The 22602-nt window shown below is 34.9% G+C and overlaps 2 protein-coding genes and 2 long non-coding RNA genes across 4 annotated transcripts in view; 2 read left to right on the top strand and 2 right to left on the bottom strand.

Annotated features, from left to right (window-relative positions):
* LOC133201756 (uncharacterized) overlaps positions 1-8336 on the top strand; it is a 122346-nt gene extending 114010 nt beyond the window's left edge. The window contains exon 2 of the long non-coding RNA XR_009723142.1: positions 8213-8336. This is a non-coding gene — a long non-coding RNA (uncharacterized LOC133201756). The remainder of the gene's footprint in view (positions 1-8212) is intronic.
* LOC133201752 (tubulin--tyrosine ligase-like protein 12) overlaps positions 1-22602 on the bottom strand; it is a 232685-nt gene that overhangs the window by 123807 nt on the left and 86276 nt on the right. The gene's annotated exons all lie outside the window — the stretch shown is intronic.
* Positions 4103-5475, top strand: LOC133201703 (uncharacterized). Its single transcript, XR_009723130.1, has 4 exons — positions 4103-4250; positions 4425-4530; positions 4721-4796; positions 5301-5475. It is a non-coding gene; the product is annotated as an uncharacterized LOC133201703 (long non-coding RNA).
* LOC133201751 (neurofilament heavy polypeptide-like) lies at positions 9287-16609 on the bottom strand. The gene is made up of 9 exons (XM_061337544.1): positions 16416-16609; positions 15252-15289; positions 13040-15029; positions 12578-12710; positions 12183-12359; positions 11845-12030; positions 11468-11548; positions 11029-11238; positions 9287-10678 (listed from the first exon to the last, which is right to left on the bottom strand). Exons 1-8 carry the CDS (start codon positions 16595-16597, stop codon positions 11038-11040), a joined length of 2988 nt encoding a protein of 995 aa, XP_061193528.1. The 5' UTR covers positions 16598-16609; the 3' UTR covers positions 9287-10678; positions 11029-11037.

The following is a 22602-nucleotide window of genomic DNA, read 5'->3' as shown; positions in this document are numbered from 1 at the left end:
CGACACTGGAACCTCGGACAATACATGCAATACAACACTGACATGTCCAAGTATGGACCATGTAAGAAAACTTTTGATCACACATTATGGCACAGATGTAAAAGTAGAAAAAATGTTTCTGCATAGTCTCTGTCTTTTTTTTAAATAAAATTATCTACAAATCTTGATTCATTCAAATTTAAATTTATTTGAATGCAACGCGAAAATGATTTAGAACTGAGTAAATATAAGCTAGATAACATTGTATATTTGGATTTCATGTAACAGTGTTAATAATGTGAAGAAAGTGAGCACCAACAATGTTTGTTAATTTGTTATTCTTTTTTAATTATTTGTAAGGATTTAAGGATTTTTTTCAGAAATGCATTGTATCCGAGGCAATCGGAGACGATTTTACGGTTGTGGTTAAATTCGGATGTGCCACGACTTCGGTAAGAGACTGATTGATTGATTGATATTGATTGATTGATTGATTGTCGCTAAACGCCGAGTCGGCAATATTTCAGTCATATTTAGGCGGCGGTAAGAGACTGTTAATACTGTAAACACTGTATACCATCTACGACTCATTTAAAATCTTTATGCAGACGGTGGCAATTTGCAGCACTGTAGATCACCAAATTTTCATGACATCTTATTTTCGTCGAATTGCTGCAAAATGTTGCTCTCTTTCTGTGGTCAGGTTTGCGAATCTCTGTACGGCTATCATTCCTCAATGGTAATCATAGGACGTGAAACTCATGAAAAACGAGTGGCCCTCCATGGGAACTGCTGTGACACAGATCTTTGTAACGCCCAAAGCAGTGACTCTTCATCGGAAGACCCATTTCACGATACCGGAATCACATTGTCTCCCCTTACAGGTATGTATTCCTGGGTTTATCTCAACAAAAGAAAAGATTTGTTAATCATCCCTTTTTCAAGAATATGGATCATATTCTCACTCCCAGTTGCACCTCATTCTTTAAATTCATTTGTGATTAAAATTTACATTTTTAAGTACATTTTTCAGGTTGTGACGACGTCGATCCTTCTGCCTGTCAACGATTGACATCCTTGAAATCCGGGATGTGCTCTGACTCTTGTGTGTTTAAGGTTTGCCCAAGAACCTGTGGAAAATGTAGTATGGCATTTAGTGAATTTATTGTCAGTATAGAATTACAAGTATTTCATTCTTTCTCACTTACGTTATGACCACTTGTTTGCTTTCGAGTCGGAGGAGGGGGTTGGGGTAAGTGAGGCAGATCGTATGTTCTCGCCGAAACCAAACTGGGTTTAGTTATATTTTTAACTACTAGTTAATAACAGGTCTGCCCACTAATACGCAAAAAAGCCAGGTGAAGGGGGGGGGGGAGTTTTCGTACAGAAAATTCCAATTTTCCAAAACTTAAGTACCTCGGGGTAGGGAGCAATCCAAATACCAACTACATAACTTATATCTTAAAAGGTGGATTTGCTTTATTCACAAAACACAGTTTCTCATGTAATAAATTGTTATGGTGTTCATGAATATCTTCCCATGAGCGCCATACCGCGTCCACAAATTAGATTACACGTTTAACTCTCCTTGAACCCCTTGTCCAAATATCAATACTCTTTTTTTCCTTTGGCATCTAGACATCTCTGTTGCAGTATGAGACTGAAAGGCCAAGTGATGCTCTTTAAATTGGGTCGGTAACTTGACATCTTTCACAGTCCTTGACCAAGTTTGAACCTGGAAGATTTACCGTACTCTACATATTAGTAATCTGACCACAATACTGTTACAAATTCACAATAAAGACCTTAATCTTTTGATCCCCAAATAAAATGACGTGTCTTTCTGGTCACCTACCACTCTTTAGAAAGCTTTAGAAGGTCAAATAATACTTTACAAATGGTGCCCACCACAACATCAATGATTCGGGCTTACTTTGACCTTGACCTTTGAAAACATCCTCTTTAGCAAGTTTGAGACTGAATGGTCAAATGGTACTCTACACATTTTGTTCGCAAAAGTATTAAGATCAATTATGTTGACCTTGACATTTCACTCTCAAATGAATATTCTACCTGTATAAACCCTTGAACTTTTTTTTTTTGATAAAAAACGATAGAAAAGAGTTGACGTTTCACCCATTCCTGTCTGATTAAGATGTGCACCGGAAATATGTTTTAGTCACGTATTTGTCTATCCACAAGCCCTGGAATGGATTTACGTGGAATTCAGGGTACTTGTAACTGTGTGTCTCGGTCAGAAAATGATCGATTATATTTTTGAAATGGATCAGTTAAATGTGCGATTGTAAGAATTTCTCCTGATTCACCTCAAAGGATAGGTACCATCACGATATGTCCAAAAATTAAATTGCGATCGAGAATGTACAATATTCGAGTTTAAAGATGACATCAATGTTCTACACTTTTTAATGTCAAACAACTTTTTGGGTCAATGGAAGTATAAGTTCTCTACGTGATCTACAGATTTATACACATGAAGGTATCTACAAACAAGTACACATCCAAGTACTTCGAATTTGATATTAAAAGATGCTTGGGTGTCTGATTGACAATATTATCTATGTAGCAGTAATTTTTGGAGATCAAGTCTTCGAACAATACTTTGGAACTCACATGGGTACCAATTTCGCCCCTTTATTAGCAGACCTATTTTTTTATTCATATGAAGCAGAATTTATTCAGAAACTTCTACAGAAGAAGAAAAAAATACTTGCTGTGGCCGCCCTTCAACTCAACATTTAGATATATCGACGACGAATTATCAATTAACACTAATTACTTCCATTCATATGTTGACTCGATATATCCCAGTAAACTTGAAATAAAAGATACCACAGAGCTTGATACATCTGCTTCATATTTGGATATTTTGCTAGAAAAAGCGCAATGGTAATAACCTAACAACAAAATTTTGATAAATATGATAACTTTAACTTTTCTATCATCAACTTCCTTATATTTATGTAGTAATATACCCTTATCACCTATAAATGGAGTTTATGTCTTCCAGTTGATTCGATACGGAAGAACATGCTCTACGTACGTACAATATCTAAATCGAGACAAGCTATTGACAAACAAGTTGATGAAACAAGGATTTCAACAGTCTCGTTTGAAATCAACATTTTGCAAGTTCTATGGTCGATACAATGACCTTGTCAGCAAATACAATCTATCATTAAGTTGAATACCGACTGACGTTTTTCATACTAATTTTTAGGCCATTACATATATTTATACACTGAATTGTCTACGGATTTTTCATTTGCTTGATCATGACAATGGGCACATGGCGGGTGTGACCGGTCGTCAGGGGATGCTTACTCCTCCATGGCACCTGATTCCTCCTCTGATGCTGAAAAAATAGAGGTCAGTGTTTGCTCTGCTTCCGACCTGCATTGTTTCAATGGACTTTTGAGCTTGATTACTGTTCGTTATCTCCATATTTTATCTCTGAAGACCAATGGTCGCCCCTTTAAGGAGCAAACTAATCAACTGTTCACATGAATGAGATAAATTGGAAGCCAGAACATTTTTGTTGAGTTCTTCTTTTTCATTGTTAAATGAGTTTATCTGCCTGTTGTTATAAAACAGAGTCAGTTTTTCTACATAGTACAGTGTTATTCGTGTTCACATGTTTCAACTACCGAAATCTGTAACCAGACAACGCTGTGTCAAGCAAACGAGGTAAAAGATTTTCCTTCTGAGACATTCAAAAATGAAAATAAAATGATGACAGATTTAAAATAATTACCTCTACTGGCATTTTTTTTCCCCCAGAAATGTTACACTCTTGAAACTTTAAATTCAGACAACGTCCATGGATATAAACTTGGTTGTGTGCAAGAAAGTGTAAGTCCCCGATTGAAAAAAAAAATCTACTAAAAATTGTATATACATTGTACCTTCAAAAGTTTTAAATATCTGCGTATTGAACAACTTCAGCCATTTTGATAAAAACTTCAATTTCTTTAGATAAAATTGTCAAGATACATGATTGAGTTTTAAAAATATAAAACCATTTATTAAACTTTGTATACATAATGAATAGTATCACAATGCTTGTAAATATTATTTATAATGCTTCTGTATTTAGGCGTGCACGCATTTCCATTCACAAGCATCACATGTCTTTGGAAAACGTGGCGACACCCTGGAGCTGGCGCTTGATGGAGACTGTTGTAATGGAAGTCTCTGTAATTACCACGCTCAGCATCACGTTACACTACCCACGCCTCCCCCTATGTCCGGTAAGGCTAGCAAATTAAAAATCGTTCCTCTTAAATTATCTGTATAGGCAATTAAACTAATGATTTAAATTAAATGCTGCTGATAGTTAATTTGATTTTTTTTTGTATTTATTCCGCAGGTTATTTTTAAGGTCTATTTCTAACAATGACTGAAATACTCTTAATTTTGAGCAGGCTGCATTTATTCCTCCGAGGACCACCACTGTCCGCATCGGTTTCATTTGGTTTTGGGAAAATGTTACTTGTAGGAAGCAACCATCTTAACTACACAGACGCCCAAGTAAATAGCTGAAATCGTTTTATAAAAGTTCGTTCGTGAACAAGTATATCAGTAATCGCAGTGTGCAAAGTTGAGTATGTTGCATTGTTTAACCTTTAGAGTTGGGGGGGGGGGGGGGGGTGCTCCTTAATTATTTCACAATTTAAAATTAATAATTTAACAAGGATTCCTATATTCTCTCTATTTTCAGAAATATTGTAATAATCACTGCTCTATATTGGCTGAAGATTTATCTCAACGAGACATGGATCACCTCAAAAACATAAGTAATATTCATGTGTACATGTAGTGTTAACTTTTACATTCATAACTTGTTCAATAACATACAGGAATTCATTAAATATTTTTATTAAATTTTGTACTTCATACTTTGCAAATGAAATCTATTCATATTCATCTATAAACTATAATTTCTGATTTACCTGATTTTACCTGTCATGTTGTAAAATGTGTATTTTCTTCTTTGAGTGGCAAAATCCTTTAACAGATATATTAAACTTTATTTGTCTCGTGTAAACGTTAAGGGTGTATGTAGAACCAAAATTAACAGAAACTCTATTTGAATTATGTTAATTTGGTGCTCCATATGGATGGGTCTTCAAACTTGATTTCTTTAGATATTACTTAACTTAGGCAAATAGAACTTGAACAATTCAAATGAAAATGAATATTCCTAAGTTTAAGACCCTACAAAAAATCCTTACTTTCGTTACTTTCCATTTACCCCCAAAATCGTTTTCATGTACACTGGTCAATATTCTTTTATTCAGTTGATGACGCTACGGTCCTCACTGGGGCAGTGGACCAGGGACACAATGGTCAGTTTGTGTGGAAATATTCAGGGAAACCCGCCCCTCTTCCTGACATGGTCAATAACAAATATCCTGACAACGCATGCGCTGTATTACGTCGTATCAATGATGACGTACGACTTAATAACCACTACTGCTCCAATCATTTCAAACCTCTTTGTCAGGCGAAAATGTTGTCTTAACAATTACTTTTGGGATAAAATATTAACTCAAGATGAAAATAAGCATGATTGCGACAAAGGGAGAAGGGGGACGGGAAATCGTTATGTATTCCACATATTGAATCAAAATTTTCTAAGGATCTAGCTTTTACTGTCTTTTCCACAGGTTTTGTCCCCGTGGGTAATCAAAATCAGAGAGCACATGAACATACAAAAGCTGGGAAAGTGAATCATCATTGTATACAGGCCTATGTATTTTCGACCTATCACACTCGCAAACGAATTTGCCCCGTTTAGATACGGTCTTGTCTATGTTGAATTTGCGCACTGACGACGAGAACGAAAATAAAACGGAGCTAAAATTTCCCTACATACAGTGCAAGTTCCTTTTTAACTAAATCTGAGGGCTATACTTCCTCAGCAAGATTTATTGTCCCCCCTTTCGCGAAAGCGAGGGGCATTAAATCTCATTCATCTGTCAGTCACAAAAACTGTAACCTTGGTCATATCTTTTGAATGAGAAGAGACAGGACTTTCATATTTCATATGTACATTACCTGTGACAAGACCTTTCTAAATATACTGTTATTTTTTACCCTGTGACCTTGAAGTTTGACCTAGTTTTCAAAAATTTTAACATTACGTTATATTTGTCCTAACTTTTAAAAGAGAAAAGATAGGGCTTTCATATTATACATGTATATTACTTGTGACAAGACCTTTCTAACAAGAGGCCCATGGGCCACATCGCTCACCTGAGCACATTTGGTAGGGAAAAGCACAAATCAGTTCAGTATTGAAAAGATTACCGGTAGGGGAGGGGGGGGGGGTTTGAATTTTAAACTACCTGATGATGCTTCCATGTCAATATAACAAATGGCTTTGTTGTACTTGAGAAGATTTTTAAACAATATTCCTTTGTAAAAATTTGATCCCTCATTGTGGCTCCTCCCTATCCCAGGGGTCATGATTTGAACAAACTTGAATCTACACTACCTGAGGATGCTTCCATATAAATATGACTCATCAGGGCTTTGCTGTTCTTGAGAAGAAGATTTTTAAAGATTTTTCCTATATATTTCTATGTAAAACTTTGATCCTCTATTGTGGCCCCGCCTTACCCCCGGGGGTCATGATTTGAACAAATCTGAATCTACACTACCTGAGGATGCTTCCATATAAATATGACTCATCAGGGCTTTGCTGTTCTTGAGAAGAAGATTTTTAAAGATTTTTAAAGATTTTTTCTATATATTTCTATATAAAACTTTGATCCTCCATTGTGGCCCCGCCCTACCCCCGGGGTCATGATTTGAACAAACTTGAATCTACACTACCTGAGGATGCTTCCATATAAATATGACTCATCAGGGCTTTGCTGTTCTTGAGAAGAAGATTTTTTTAAAGATTTTTTCTATATATTTCTATATAAAACTTTGATCCTCCATTGTGGCCCCGCCCTACCCCCGGGGTCATGATTTGAACAAACTTGAATCTACACTACCTGAGGATGCTTCCATATAAATATGACTCATCAGGGCTTTGCTGTTCTTGAGAAGAAGATTTTTAAAGATTTTTTCTATATATTTCTATATAAAACTTTGATCCTCCATTGTGGCCCCGCCCTACCCCCGGGGTCATGATTTGAACAAACTTGAATCTACACTACCTGAGGATGCTTCCATATAAATATGACTCATCAGGGCTTTGCTGTTCTTGAGAAGAAGATTTTTAAAGATTTTTTCTATATATTTCTATATAAAACTTTGATCCTCCATTGTGGCCCCGCCCTACCCCGGGGTCATGATTTGAACAAACTTGAATCTACACTACCTGAGGATGCTTCCATATAAATATGACTCATCAGGGCTTTGCTGTTCTTGAGAAGAAGATTTTTAAAGATTTTTTCTATATATTTCTATATAAAACTTTGATCCTCTATTGTGGCCCCGCCCTACCCCCGGGGTCATGATTTGAACAAACTTGAATCTACACTACCTGAGGATGCTTCCATATAAATATGACTCATCAGGGCTTTGCTGTTCTTGAGAAAAAGATTTTTTTAAAGGTTTTTTCTATATATTTCTATGTAAAACTTTGATCCTCTATTGTGGCCCTGCCCTACCCCCTGGGGTCATGACTTGAACAAACTTTAATCTACTCTACCTGAGGACGCTTCCATATAAATATGACTCATCAGGGCTTTGCTGTTCTTGAGAAGAAGATTTTTAAAGGTTTTTCCTATATATTTCTATGTAAAACTTTGATCCTCTATTGTGGCCCCGCCCTACCCCCCGGGGTCATGATTTGAACAAAATTGATTCTACTCTACCTGAGGATGCTTCCATATAAATATGACTTATCAGGGCTTTGCTGTTCTTGAGAAGATTTTTAAAGGTTTTTCCTATATATTTCTATGTAAAACTTTGATCCTCTATTGTGGCCCCGCCCTACCCCTGGGGGTCATGATTTGAACAAACTTGAATCTACACTACCTGAGGATGCTTCCATATGAATTTCATCTTTCCTGGCCCTGTGGTTCTTGAGAAGAAGATTTTCAAAAGATGCTATTAATTTTTCACTAATTTTTTATTATATCCCCTTTAAAGAGGGCGTGGCCCTTTATTTGAACAAACATGAATCCCCTTCACCTAAGGATACTTTGTGGCAAGTTTGGTTGAAATTGGCCGAGTAGTTCTGGAGAAGAAGATGAAAATGTGAAAAGTTTACGACAACAACGCCAACACCAACGACAACAACGACGACGACGACAGACAACGGACAAATTTTGATCAGAAAAGCTCACTTGAGCCTTTGGCTCAGGTGAGCTAAATATACAATGGTTTTTACCCTGTGACCTTGAAGTTTGATCTACTTTTCAAAAATGTTATTTTTCCTTATAACTTTTGATCGAGAAGGGATAGGGCTTTCATATTTGACCTGTGCTTTACCTATGACAAGATTTTTCCGATAATGCTATGATTTTTGACCCCTTGGCCTTGACCATCATGTTCGACCCAATTTTCAAAAATTTTAACTTTGGTGATTACTTTTGAATGACATATGATAGGGCGTTCATATATGACACAATATTAAATAAATAATAGCATCCCATCCACTAAGACACCGAAAGCGGGGGACCACAATTCTTTAAATTTGCTTGTTCTCATCTTCAATGAATTTTAATGAAAGAAATTAGACGAATCCGCATCATAAGCATAGGTTTGATGAGTTTTTATGGATATCCTCGCTTTGAACAGAGTTTTGATAAAACAGATATAGATGTTCTCATCTTGAACACAGTATAGATGAGGAATCATGTCCTTTTCTTGAACAGTTTCACTTTTACGGATGTCATTGCCTTGAAAATGATGAGAAGTTACACACTTCCTTTTTTACCAAGGAAGTATGAATGAAAAGATATATCCTTATCTTGTACGTTTTGATGATGAATTATTAGTGTCCTCATCATCATAAAAGTATTGATGGGAACTTACATACCTTTTGATTAGTTGGACATCCTCACTTTAACAGTAAAAAGAGGAGTACAGATATCCTGGTCTTGGACAAAATATTGACGAGAAAGAGACATCCTCATTATTAACAGAGTTTTGCTATGGAGTCATATTCCCGATAAACTATAACAAAGTTGTTTTTTCTAGTGTACATGCATAGAGGGGATTATGTTTGCAAGTAAACAACAGAAATATCCAACTCTAGGAATGTGCACTTTAGATAACTAATAAACATTGTCACTCAAAACACAAAAAAAGACCAAAAAAAAAAAGTTTACCATGTTTATTTCAAAAATCCAACCTTGCAATTTAATTGCCCTATAATTGCATGTAAATATGTACAAGACAGCTGATTGTGTGTTTTTAAATAATTTATTGCAGTGAGAATCACCGAGATCAGTTTGAATGCTTTCCTATGGGTGTTTAAGTAATTCCTGTATAAACATGGCTATATGTTAACTCAGACAGTCTTAGTACATAATGCAATCACAAACACAGCATTTGCTATAAACATGGAAAACTGCCAATATACATAATATTCATATATGAGTCATTTCTAAATTTGTACAAAAAAAGAAACTACAACTTTGAAAATGAAATTAGAAACACAAATGTTGTTTTCTTCCAAAATATTAATGTGTACTAAACATGTTTTTATCTTCAAAGGAATGAACAATTTACAATGAACTGAATGATATATATTGATAATGACACTGAAGTTGTTCCACATCAAAAACACTTTATTCTTCCCGTGTTAATTTTGAAATATTGTCAGAAAAGCCAAATATTTTACACCAAATTTATATTCAGAGCCTTCTAAAAATGCTATTCTATTGTCCAAGTATATGCCATCTATTCAGATTACAAAAGTACTATGAAATAAAATTATTAAACCTTAATAATTTTTGGCATAATAAATATCTTGAGAAAAAAGAGCACCTCGTTTGTTAAAAAGTTAACATCCTCTTTGAGGTCAGAATTCATTAATAATTTAATTAATAAGAAAATAATGACTTTCAATTTCAGTCGTAAAAATTTTAAATTTTCATAGACCTATATTTAAAGGGTGATAACTTCCACAATAATATATTAAGCTTATGAAAAAATGTATACATCAAGTATTGAAACTTAGCGGCACCTCTCAACATCAACTAACACTGAATCCAAACTCCACATTCATTAAAGAGGAATAAAACAACAAACACATTAAAATACCCAAATACTCAATTGAATTCATAAATGTTCATAAAATAATTCATTAACTCTATCATAAAAACAACAAATAACTAAGAGTCCTCATTCATAAAGCATATTCTGTACAAATCTGGATTTTCTTGAGATGATAAATATTAGGTGGACAAAGTTCAAAGAGAAAAAAAAAATAATCCATTTTGGAGAAAAAGGCAACTTTTTATAGTCAAAATGTATTCTTCAGGTTCCACAAAAAATATTAAATGTTGACTTGTTTAACCATGTAGTTGGTGGCTGGCTGACCATGTAGTTGGTGGCTGGCTGACCATGTTCAATAATAGCTGCACTAAGTTGCTCGTCCATCAGCTCTAGAGGTAAACTATGATTCAAATGATAGTCAGATGATATGACCAATGATTAATGATGAAATAGATCTATAGTTGAGGCTCTCTTCACAAATGATCATGAACTGAAAAGACAAAATCATTCATGTTGGTTATTTCATATACATGTAGGTAAGCCGTCATGTGAAAAAAACAGGAACACAATGCTTACATGATTTAGTAAGAAATATCTCATTATAACACTTCTTTAGTATAAATCTCTCACTGTAGAGAAATCTCTTTAACAAAAAAATTGATTTATTTTTTTCGAACTCGAATTACTGAAAGGTCAGTTAACAAGCTAAAACAGAAAAAATTTCACGACGATTTCGCACACGTTTTCATTCATGTGGACTAGTCCAGAAGGAGTACTCTTTTTCCTTCTATATCTATTTAGGAGACGTTTGTGAAACATTTCATTGCCTTAAAAACTTACCGATGTTGTTTATCTGAATGAGAAAGCCGCCTTGATTGATACATGGTCTGATGGGAATATTTCGTCAGGGATTCCCCCTGTCTCTGTGATGGCCTCTTCTGGAGCGACCTCCAGGACCCCCACATTGTCCAGACAGTTAGAGCTGAAGAAAGCATAGTCCACAGCTGCCCTCATCCCTTTATTGAAGGATGTCAGACTTGGTTCTCTCCCCTGAAATATTAGATTACATTTGACTATAAAGATGTCCTATTGCATTTAGGTTGTTTAAATTAAAAGGAGCATGAGCTGGGTCTAGAATTAAATTTCTTTGGTATACAAATGCAAAAGTGAGAAATACAGAAACATTAATCTCACTATGGATGTCAACTTCTTTTTATGTCAATTTGTTGGATTCCAGAACAATACACTTTTTAAAGCTGTAAACATGATGAAGTCTCACCTGAGCAGTTTTATATGCACTTTTCATACTGCTGGATGTATGCTGAAATGCCCTCCACAGAGTGTTGATTAATGATGATTTCTAGAAAAAAAATTACCAGAACTTTCAAACTCATGTATTGCACTTCTCTTTTTCTCAGAGTTTTTTTTTTTAAATTTGAATTAAATTCTCCAAAATAAAATATTTGCACAGTTCTTGAAAACGAGCAGCAAAATCAGACTCATTACTGCAGACTGGTACAAGAAAACATAAAGTTCTCACAAATAAAAAGTTATTGACAGTACTGAAAACATAAAATATTTTTTTCATTCATTTTTCACCAACTAAAAAAAAAGGGAAATCACCAACTAAAAAAAAAAAAGGAAATATACACTCACTGATCCATCTGGGAATATTAAATTCTCCAGTGACTGGAGTTGTTGAATGCAGGCATCGGACAGGTATCCCTCCGTACAAAGCTGGTAACCTGGGCTAGTCACCTCCGAGTTAAAGTCCCCACATATAATATGGGGGTTCATGTCACTCCCTGCCTTACTAACCACCTCCTTAATGGCACATGCAATCTGAAAAGTTCACAATTTACTAAATATATGAACTTTAACATACTTTATGTATAAATTTCAACAAAAATTCATTAAACTTGTATGAAGATGATTTAATTTTCAAAGGAATTTTTAAAACATCAAAATATTAATTACCCTACACCTAGCCTTACCTGTATACACTGTACATCTGGGACCTTCATTTTGCCCCAGTGAACATGGATATTTCCTACAGTGAGGACCTGTCCTGTTTTATTACACTGAAGCTTAGCCAGGACCATTACATCAGGACGGTCCAGGTAAGCCTTGATGGTCTCCTGTTGTGTGGGGTCTACTCCATCATCAATTTCCTACAATGGTAAAATTGTATTGTAATTAAAATTGTAAAAAATGATCAATTGCTTTCTCTGGAATATATTCCATACAATTTTTTTTTTTTTTACATATGACTGTTGGTGCAAACATTGTTTCCTCTGATCAAATGGATAAGCTTATAACACCTCATTGTTTGTCAGGAACACCTGAAAGTCCAAACTATCAGTATAAATGTTCTAACAACTTTGTGTACCTTATTTGCCAGTTCAGCCATAGAGTATGTATAGCTTTCTATGATGGTAAATCGACTAGATTTGTAGAAGAGGGCCTCTCCTTCATCACTGTAATCATCAGTACGCTTTCTCATCAGTCCCTGGTATCCCATTCTACAAAGTTAGCAATTATACTCAACAGAAATGCTAGAACCAAGTTAGTTCTACAGAAATGCTAGAACCAAGTTAGTTCTTATTGAAGATTTTTTTGGGTGACTTACGAAACTGCCTAATAAACATAAAAAAAACAGCAAAACATTATTTCTTTTGCATGATGCAAATATATTTAGGATATACATTTATTTTCTCATTTCCAGTTTGCTTTTATCGACAGAAAATCCTAGGCAAAAATACTACTGATTTTTGCTTTTTTTTTTTTAACTATTTATATGTAATTCATACAATCACATTACAATTTATTTAATTTTAAATCCAAAACTCACTCTTTCATAGCTGCCATCAGTTTGTTATTGTAAAACCCTGGTTCCACCTCTTGAAGACAGACGATATCCCCGTCCAGATACCTCAGCTCCTCCACCACTTTCTGGTAACGGTGGTCAGCTGCCAAAAACTGTGGTTCTGTAAAACTGTAGTCATTTCTCTCTAGATGGCACTGGGCAAGAATGTTGTAACTAACCACACTAAATTGTTTTGCAGGGTCTGCTACATCATCTCGGAAGGCTGGATTTTTGATGAACCTCCTGTTGAAAACCCAGTTTTGCTTGTCTGGATTTGATACTGGTAATTGTTCATTGATTTCACTATTCACTGATTGCACTAATTGATGAATTTCTTCTGTCTGGTTTGGCTGTACCATAATTGCCTCTTGAACTACTTCCTGTTGAACTACTTCCTGTTGGGGAACAGGAGTGTTACTAGCTTCCTGAATAACTTCCTCATTTCCCAGAGGTTGAAATTCCTCTTTCTGTATGGGCTCCTCCACAACTTCCTCCTGGATTTCCGCTGCCTCTTCTTCCATTACAACATTTCCACTTTCTTCTACCTGATTATCTACCACAGGAACTGCTTCTACTTCCTCCACTACCTGCTCCACCTCTTTTTCTGGTTCTTCATTCTGTGGCTTGGGAATGCTATCTAAAATCTCATTGCTATCAGCAGCAGGAACTTCATTTACGTTGACCATTACATAGTCTTTTTCAATACTTGTTTCAGGTTCCACCACGTTTTCTTTCACTTCTTCACTTGTTTCAAATTCCATGCTATTTTCCTCATTTCCATTTGTCTGAGGAACAGATTCCTCAACCAGTTTAGGTTTCTTGGCAGAAAAATCTTCCTCCTCTTCTACTCCATCCTCAACTTCTTCTAACTTCCTCTTCTGACTGGGCACCTCTGCATCCTCTCCATTTTCCTCAGCTAAATTCTGCTGTGCATTTTCAGTCATCTTTTCATCTTCTGCTACTTCATCATCAGATATTGCTTCTATTGCACTTTCTTGGACGGGCTTCTCCTCAGCTTCTGGTTCCATGGGTTCTACCGGCTTCTCCTCTGCAGGTGCCTCCATCTTTTCTTCTTTTTCTTCAGCTGCTTCTTCTTCCCCTACTTTTTCTTCTTTGTTTTCTTCATTATCAGGTTCTTTTTCCTCTTCAGCTGCCATTTCCTCTTCAGTAGCTGCTTTCTCTTCTTCAGTCTCCTTTGTCTCCTCTTTCTGTTCTACTGATTCTGTAGTATCCACAGCTTCTTCCTTCTCTTTTTCTAAATCTTCACTTGCTTGTTCCTCCTCCTTTTCAGTTTTTTCCTCCTCAAGTTTTGCCTCCTCTTGAACCTGAGCTCCTTTCTGTGAACGGTTGCCTCTGCTGGCTGATGGAGGAGTTCTCTTTGCTGTTGATCTTGCTGCTTTCTTAGGACTGGGTGAAGGTGTTTTCTTTGCTGCCTTAGGAGATGGAGACTTGGTAGGAGATGAAGCTTTCTGAGGTGAGTCAATTTTAGTGAGGACAATTTGGGCATCTGGGAGAGGACTTTGTGGTTCTTCAGCACTCTGCTTCTTCCCTCTGCTTCTTGATCTTGATGCACTCTTTGCTGGAGTCTTTTTCCGTGCTGGGGACTTTTTTGGTGCTGGAGACTTCTTAGGAGTAGCCTTTCTAGCTCTTCCTCTTTGTTTAGGAGTAGACTTAACTGGCTGAACTTCATCTTCTTCTTCCTCCTCTTCTTCCATATCAACATCCTCTTCAGCTTTTTTCTTACCACGAGCACTTCTACTGCGACTACCTCTTGTCGGAGTCTTTTTGGCTGTTGGTGTCTTTTTAGATGGAGTTGCCTTCTGTCTGGACCTACTTCTGGCTGAAGTAACTGGTTCAGGGGCCGGTTCACTGGCTGGTTTCCCCCTCCTGGAAGTGGAACGACCTCGCTTTGGAGATTCTTCAGCTTCATGTACCACCGCTCTGGTTACTCTTCCAGTTTCTTCTGCACTATCACCTACAAGCGTATATGAAATAAAAGCTTTTCAAAAAAAAAAAACACAAATCCATCCAATCTTTACAATAACATTGGTATAAAACATTTCACCACATTTACAAATGACAGGAATTGTTTGATGAAACCAGTTTAAGTTTTCATGTGATGTAGGAGAAAGATGAGAAGAAAAATCCCATTGAAGCATTATTTTAGAAAACTAGCAGCATTAATAAGAACATTTACCCTTTCCTTGTGATTTTCCTCTTCCTTTACCTCGGCTCCTGTAACAACATTTGCAATTTCACCAAATTTGCTCAATATTTAACAACATGTAAGATATCATTTATGAAGTCTTATCAAAGTTCATTTATATACTGAAACGCAAAAGAAACGCAACATCCTATTTTGGGGGGAAATATTATATGTAGGATACGATTTTGTATCTTTAAGTAAGGACATATTCAACTTTGTAAATATCGGTAATTTAACGGTTGATTGATTTTCATACCATAACCGGAAGTTAAATTAGAGTCCGCTTAACAGAAATCAGAAATTGCACGTTTAACAAAATATTTGGCAGTAATATGGGGTTTTAAGAGTTTGTATCTGTTTATCATAGGTAATGCAGCAATATTTTCAAAAATAAATTCTCCTTTCTTTTCCATAAGCGATTTCAAGGCTTCCTGAAAATGATGTAAGTACGCATTTCCATTGCTCTAGCTGGAAGATCTCGAAGTAAGGGTGATAGAGAGTTGCAGATGCAAGTATGCACTACATCATGCCTCAACAGGCTCTTGCGTATCAATAGCATGAATGACAGTCCTTGAACCTGAAGTCCAAGGGTTACTACACTGTGCTAGGCTAGAGAAAATGCAACCTCAACGTCTGAAAAACAGGCATTCAAAAATGGAAAAAAATATTTCTTTTGCTCAGATCTCGAGATTGATAAACCTATTGCATCAAAGAAATCAAGCTGCAATTGCTGTGCATGACAGTCTTGCATGCTGTAATTGAATGGCCAGGATAAGGGTGTTTTAACAGTCATGTGTTACTTTCTAAAGTTAAAAGATAATCGTTTAACATTTTCATCAAATCTCTGATGTTTTTAAATCGAGTTTTACCTTACTGTATTCATTTTTTAAAATCATTAGATAAAAAAATTCAAATATTTGTAGAGTACTGCTTGTTGCATTTCTTTTGTGTTTCAGTATATAAAAACACCTTAAAAATGGCTGGTTTAATGCTATAGACCATCAAAAACTTTTCTTTGGAAGGGGTTAAATACATCTGAAACTAATTTATACTAATATTTGTAAACAAAGAGACTACTTCCTTAATGTTCTCATATTACTTGACCTAGGAATGTAAAAGAAACCTGCTTTCTTGCCCTTTTCATGGCAAAAATACCTTGATCTGGGAGCTGGGCTGGGTAAGGCTTTAGGGGCTGGTTTTTTGGGAGCAGGGCTCTGAGAGGCTGATCCTCGCTTTCTCCTCCCAGCTGGTGATTCCTCAACATTGGCAGGAGTATCCTCAGCTGCGACTGCTGTCTGACTGGCAGCTGCGGCTCCACGCTTCTTACTCCTGGGCATGCTTAGATTTTATTCAATATCTGAAAATATATACACTGACAGCTTTGAAATTCAATTACACAAATGCTGTGCAAATGTACAAATGCACACACTCAAACATGCTTTCAATGCAATTCTGTTTTAACATCAGTTAAAGTGACTTTTTTCTTGCTGAATTACCATTTCAATTTTGTAAACAATTATTTAAATAAAACTGGAAATTTATTGTGCCTTCTGGCAAAAAAATAATATCGATCTATACATTACTTTAACCTCAGGCACTGTTGGCCATAAATAATTCTCTAATTATTTACAGAACTGGTTTGACCAGAAATACATAATCAAATTAGATTATTGTTTATGTAATTGAATCATATAGATTTTTCTACTCTTTGTGTTTCTATTATCTTTACACAAATTCTTTTTCTTTAAATTTTGAACCGAAAGTGAATTCCTCTGAAGCAGAAGATTAATAAATAGTAAGAATTAACAATGCACTAGTCTTGACAACTTATATAAAATCTTCAACCTTTTTTATTATTTGCCATTACTAAAAGCATGCACACAAAATACACCTTACTACTTCTATTGTATTGACTCTACAAAAACTGACAAAATTCCTCTTGACAGGTCCAGGAAAATCACTATATTTAGCTATATAGCTTAATTTACCTATATAGCTTTATTTACCTATATAATATAGCTTTATTTAGCTATTTTAGAATAAGTTTCTGTTTTATGAAAAGCAAACAAAAAGTCGCATGAAAATTATGGCTGATATTTTTTTAAAAAGGTTTGATAAAAACAACCTAGGGCATAGATAGTAAAAACATTGCCTCTTTTAAACACTTTTTAACCAAAAAATGCATCTCTATTGTTTGGATAGCTGTCCATTACTGGAAGTGCGATGAGGCATGACTAAGTGTGATTGCCTTGCATTGTGCTGAATTATTACCAATCAATTATCTTGTTGACCAAAACTGCTTTTCTTTGTTAAAGTAGCTGCTTATTCACAGATTAACTGTTATACATAGCCCCAAAACTTTTAGATCTTTGATTGCAATTGCACAAAAGGAGAAACATTTTTAAAAGTGGGTTTTTGGTGAATTGTTTTCAGTCCATTTCAAAGTTGAAAACTAATACTGCCTCATTATGCGACTTTTTGTCTGCTTTTCATAAAACAGAAATTTACTCTGAAATAGCTAAATAAAGCTATATTATATAGGTAAATAAAGCTATATAGGTAGATTTAGCTATATAGCTAAATATAGTGATTTTCCTAGACCTGCTTGATTCTTGAAAAATGATACCCAAATGATTATATGCATGTACCAGATTAACATTGTTTCAACAACCCCGGAACTTAGTCATCAATAAGAAGTACTACTTGTAAGTTGTATAGTGTTGGTCATTGTTAGTTGATTTTAAGTATTTAAGATGCTTAAAATTACGATAGTTTCCTATAGAAAGAAATACATGTTCCATTTAATTTTGTGATTATTTGCACACAAACGAAATGTTATAAGCGACAGAAATCACCATAAAAGAAAAATCGGGGTTCCTTTTAGTCGAATACATAGTAGCATAGACATATTATGCTCTTATAAATGATAAAATTAGGAAATATAGCTTACATACGTATCTCACCGCATAAACAAGGATGCCGCCATTACATGAGACAAATGCAGATTTGCGATTTGATTGGTTTAAATTAAAACAACGCTGACATGCTGATAAATTTATTTTTCTGCGAATATAAATCAAGCTTGTCTTGTTTTATGTCCTAAGTTACCTTGAATTTTTTTTCGTTGAAATGCAGGGAGGTTTCAATTTGATTTCACATTTATATTTGCTGCGAAACTGAAGAAGTTGTGGTACAGGGTGTTTCATAATATATGTTACGTTTTGAATGTACAAGTTGTCAATCACAAGAAAAAGAAAGAGACAAGTATTTTTATTAATTTGATGCATGTATCCATTAGATTCATTATATACACTTACAAACCCAAATATTTAATCTTGAATAAATTATTAACTATCAATGAAAATTAGCAAAATTTCTAAATTGCGTCATTTTCGTCACGTTTTCATTGAATAGCTCACATATCACATGGTTTAAATGATCTCCGCCTATATCAACTACAAGAGAAAGTTGTTGTTGTTGTTGTTTTTGTTTGTTTGATTTTTTTTTTTTTTTGGTTGTTGTTGTTGTTTTTTTGTTGTTGTTGTTGTTTTTTTTTGAAATTTTAAAACCTTCTGCTGAGACACTCCTCATTTGAAGTTTTATGTTCTTTTTCAGTATCTGTGGTGTAGAATTGAAGACCCATGCAGTCTCTAAGGAACCTCAAAGGACCCAGTGGATGTAGATCTGGCAAATTCGAGGGTCTAACTCTTTCTTTGGGGCGCTGCATTACTGAAACATTTCATGTTGATAACTTAACATTTCAAGTTTGTTCACTATACATCGGAAATGCTGATATTGTCAGCAACAATTTCTGAAAGCATTTTTTCTGACAATTTTCTGATGAATTTGCTAAACTATCTAGAGTCTTCATTTCACCAATAAAATCGATTCTTGAGGTCGTTCCCGGTTTGTAATTCAGTTATTGCATATTGTCCCAGTCCTTTCAGACTTTGTTACTAGGATCCCCATAAGCATCCTACAACTTTTTTTTTTAAATCTCTTTTGGAATATTTTTCATCATCAATTTGGCAATCCATTTCGAAAAATATTCAAATTACGCCGATGTTTGTCTTACAATAAACGATTATAATTTGCTTAATTTTTTCAACGGGGAATAAAAATGCTGGATTTGATGTTTATAGAGGATATTCAATGTTTTGTAATTGGATATGGAATTTATTTCACGAGTGGGACAGGATTTTTTTTTATATTTTCACGAGTGCGAAGCATAGCTTAGCAGTTGTAAAATGAAAAACATTGTAACACGGATTTTAGCAACATATTTGGGAAGAATTTGGAGGTTTTAGTCTCTATCATGCAAGACGGTTTAGTTACTATCTCTATCTTATAAAAGGTTTTTTTTTTTTTACTTACTTTGATATCCTTTCACACTGTGACAGAAAATCATTTTGGTATCCTTTCTCACTGTGAGAGAATATCACTTTTATTCAAATAAAAAAATTACAGCATTTCACTGTTGAAAATGTAATAAATAATGATATATGGTTTGTATTAGCAATATGATGATCAGAAAAATATTTAGATTTAAAAATGTAACATATATTATGAAACACCCTGTATCTAAAGGTGTCAAGCCTACTTGTTCTCGAATATTCGATAGCATCATACACCAAAAAAAAAAAAAAAAAAAAAAAAAAAAAAAAATTCTGGTCTCAAACCATCAGTTCAGGGGGAGGGAGATGGCCATTCATATACTTATGACCAAAGCTCACTAACTTTAACGGGGTTTAACCTGTCCAAACACGAAAAAATCTTCTTTTGGGTAAGCCACTTTCCTTCATATACCAAATTAAGAGGGTCCGTGTTTCCTGGCGGGGGTTGGGGTCGGGTGTTTAAGCTGGGGACCAGAGCCCCCCCCCCCTTTTCTGACTCTGAAACAAGCAAGCAAAAAAAAAAAAAAAAAAGAAAGAAAGAAAGAAAGAAAAAGAACAACAATATATTTTGTGGAGTGGAGGGAGGGGGTTTAGAACAAGTCACATTTTAAGATCCATTTTCTTCATATTCAAGACCATTCTCTATCCAGAGTTGTTCTCGCTACTCTCCCACGTTGGAAGCATAGCGGAAGACAAGTCTGAATAAATTCACTTTGGGGTCCGTGCTTCCAGGGGCGTCCAAGGTAATATTTTTCGGTACTTTACAAAGAAATTTTATAACTCTGAAAATCCAAGGACTCCAACCACCCTCTAGATCCGCGCATGCTTTCCACATGTTTGTGAGGAGTGGAGCGGATCAGAAACACAGGTTTGGTTAGCGAAGGTGAAATAAAGGGTAGAAATTGGAATAGACCATCAATATAGTAATATTTTTTTAGACTGGGGTTTGGTGCTGCACAACTCTAATTCCCCTAATTTGATCCCATTTTAATTGATATTTAAAAAATTAAACAATCTACTAGATATATACAAAGTAGATATCTTCAAAGTAGATATTTTACTATAATTGAGATTGGGAGTACTTATCAAAATCATGCGAAACTCCTCATGGAGGTGTACCGGTAATTGAAATTTTAAGCGGACGTAAGGTATTACCCTCCGTAGTGAAATATGACCATTTCTTGGACTGGGTTCAGACCGTCATTTTTCTGATAACTTCTTGATTACTGTGAAGTGTCGAAAAGTTAAGGCATTTTCGAAATTATTTTTTCACGCATCTAACCATCTTGCTCATGCAAATAATTTTACAAATTGACCGGGAATCTATATTAACCCCCTTTAAAGCTTGTCCAACATAAATGAAATTTATAGATACTGTAGACGACAACTGAAAACATATATGATCGTTAACATCTCCTTTCTTTTAGCCAAAGGGAATATACTCGTTTGCACTTATTTAGTATCATGCAACTGCAAAGCAAGAAAAACGACAAAAATAGTGTATTTCTTTTAATTTAAAGAAAATGTTATATAAATATGACTTCTGATAGTGAAAATTGAAAAATATAAAGATGAAACTTTTTTTGCAACAATATTTGTTTTTTTTTTTTTTTTAATTTTAACAACCAAGAAACGTTTAACTAAAATAAATGTAGTTAAGTCTGTATTTAACTTGTTTTCACAATTTTCGTTAAGAAATTACATGTACATTATTCTATATTTGTTTTGGATTTTTCTTTGAATTTCTTGGGATGTTAAATCGTTTAATAAATATAACGATCCACACGTGTCCATTTAAATTTGATAGATCTATAGATCTGTCCTTTTAATTAGAGTCATGTACAATCTCTTATCCTGAATGATTCAGTGAATGATAATGAATTATTATCAGCATATCTTCTCATGAAAATTTCTGTATTGACAAAATTAAGTGTCTTAGATATAATTGTAATTAAAGCATTGCCTGCTATCATAAATTGACACAATCTTTTGTTCACCAGCTAAACTTTGACAGAATTTGGAATCAGTTGCTCGTCGTGTCTGCATTTCTGAGCAACAGTTGTTCCTCAGACTAGCATGCTGCACAACTAAGCTTCCAAATAGAAGATGTCTTTTTCCAGTCCTTCTGATTTACTCAATAAAATATGCTTAAAACAAAACGCGACTTTTTTCAGCCATACGAAGCCCTAGGTACCGAGCTGATGGAACAATCACATCAACCCAGACTCTTTGCAGTAGTTACAATGAAGACGCAATATTGTATTCATTGCTCCAAGGACACGTGCGTTTGATAATGCTGTATTTCTGAAATTATTAGATGGTTAACAGCGATGTCTTCGTCTCTTTGGACAAGGATTGTAAATTATTAAAAAAAAGTCAATAAATCATTTAAATATGGGGGAGCCAGAAACAACAACTATACGAAAATAGGCATACATGAGGGATTCATGTCTATAGTAATCAAATTTTGGCTATATTGTTTAAATTGCATTGTTCCTATCGGTCAGTGAAATAATTTTGCTTCCTACACAAAGAATGATAAATTTTTCATCAATACACGATCTCTACGCGGCCACGGCAAAAGTGCTTGAAGACAGAACCCCTTACCCAGGTCCATGCCCCAAGGGCTGTTCTATCTTTTTTTACATATTTTTTTTTTCAATTGAAATACCTTGTAAATATGTAATAGAAAAAATTATTTCGGAAAACCAAAATATTTGCTTTTGGATATTTTTTTTAATTAACTGGAATACTACCTTAACATGTCATAGAAAAAGAAAAAAAAACTGCAAGAAAGTCCCCATAACGTGCACATTTTATTGTAATGCATATAAAAAGAAAGAAAGTGAAAGTACAACACGTGCTTTTGTTTATATGTACATCGATTGTCATTGGTCCAATGCAAGGAGTAATCGTCGGAGAGGTGCGCGCGCAAACTGTTGTATTTC

This window comes from Saccostrea echinata, unplaced genomic scaffold, assembly GCF_033153115.1.
Source record: "Saccostrea echinata isolate AGI-Se365-2 ecotype Australia unplaced genomic scaffold, CSIRO_AGI_Sech_v1 ptg000045l, whole genome shotgun sequence".
Taxonomy (NCBI): Eukaryota; Metazoa; Mollusca; class Bivalvia; order Ostreida; family Ostreidae; genus Saccostrea; species Saccostrea echinata.
Note: the sequence above shows the minus strand (reverse complement) of the source record. Positions and strands in the feature narration are given on the sequence as shown.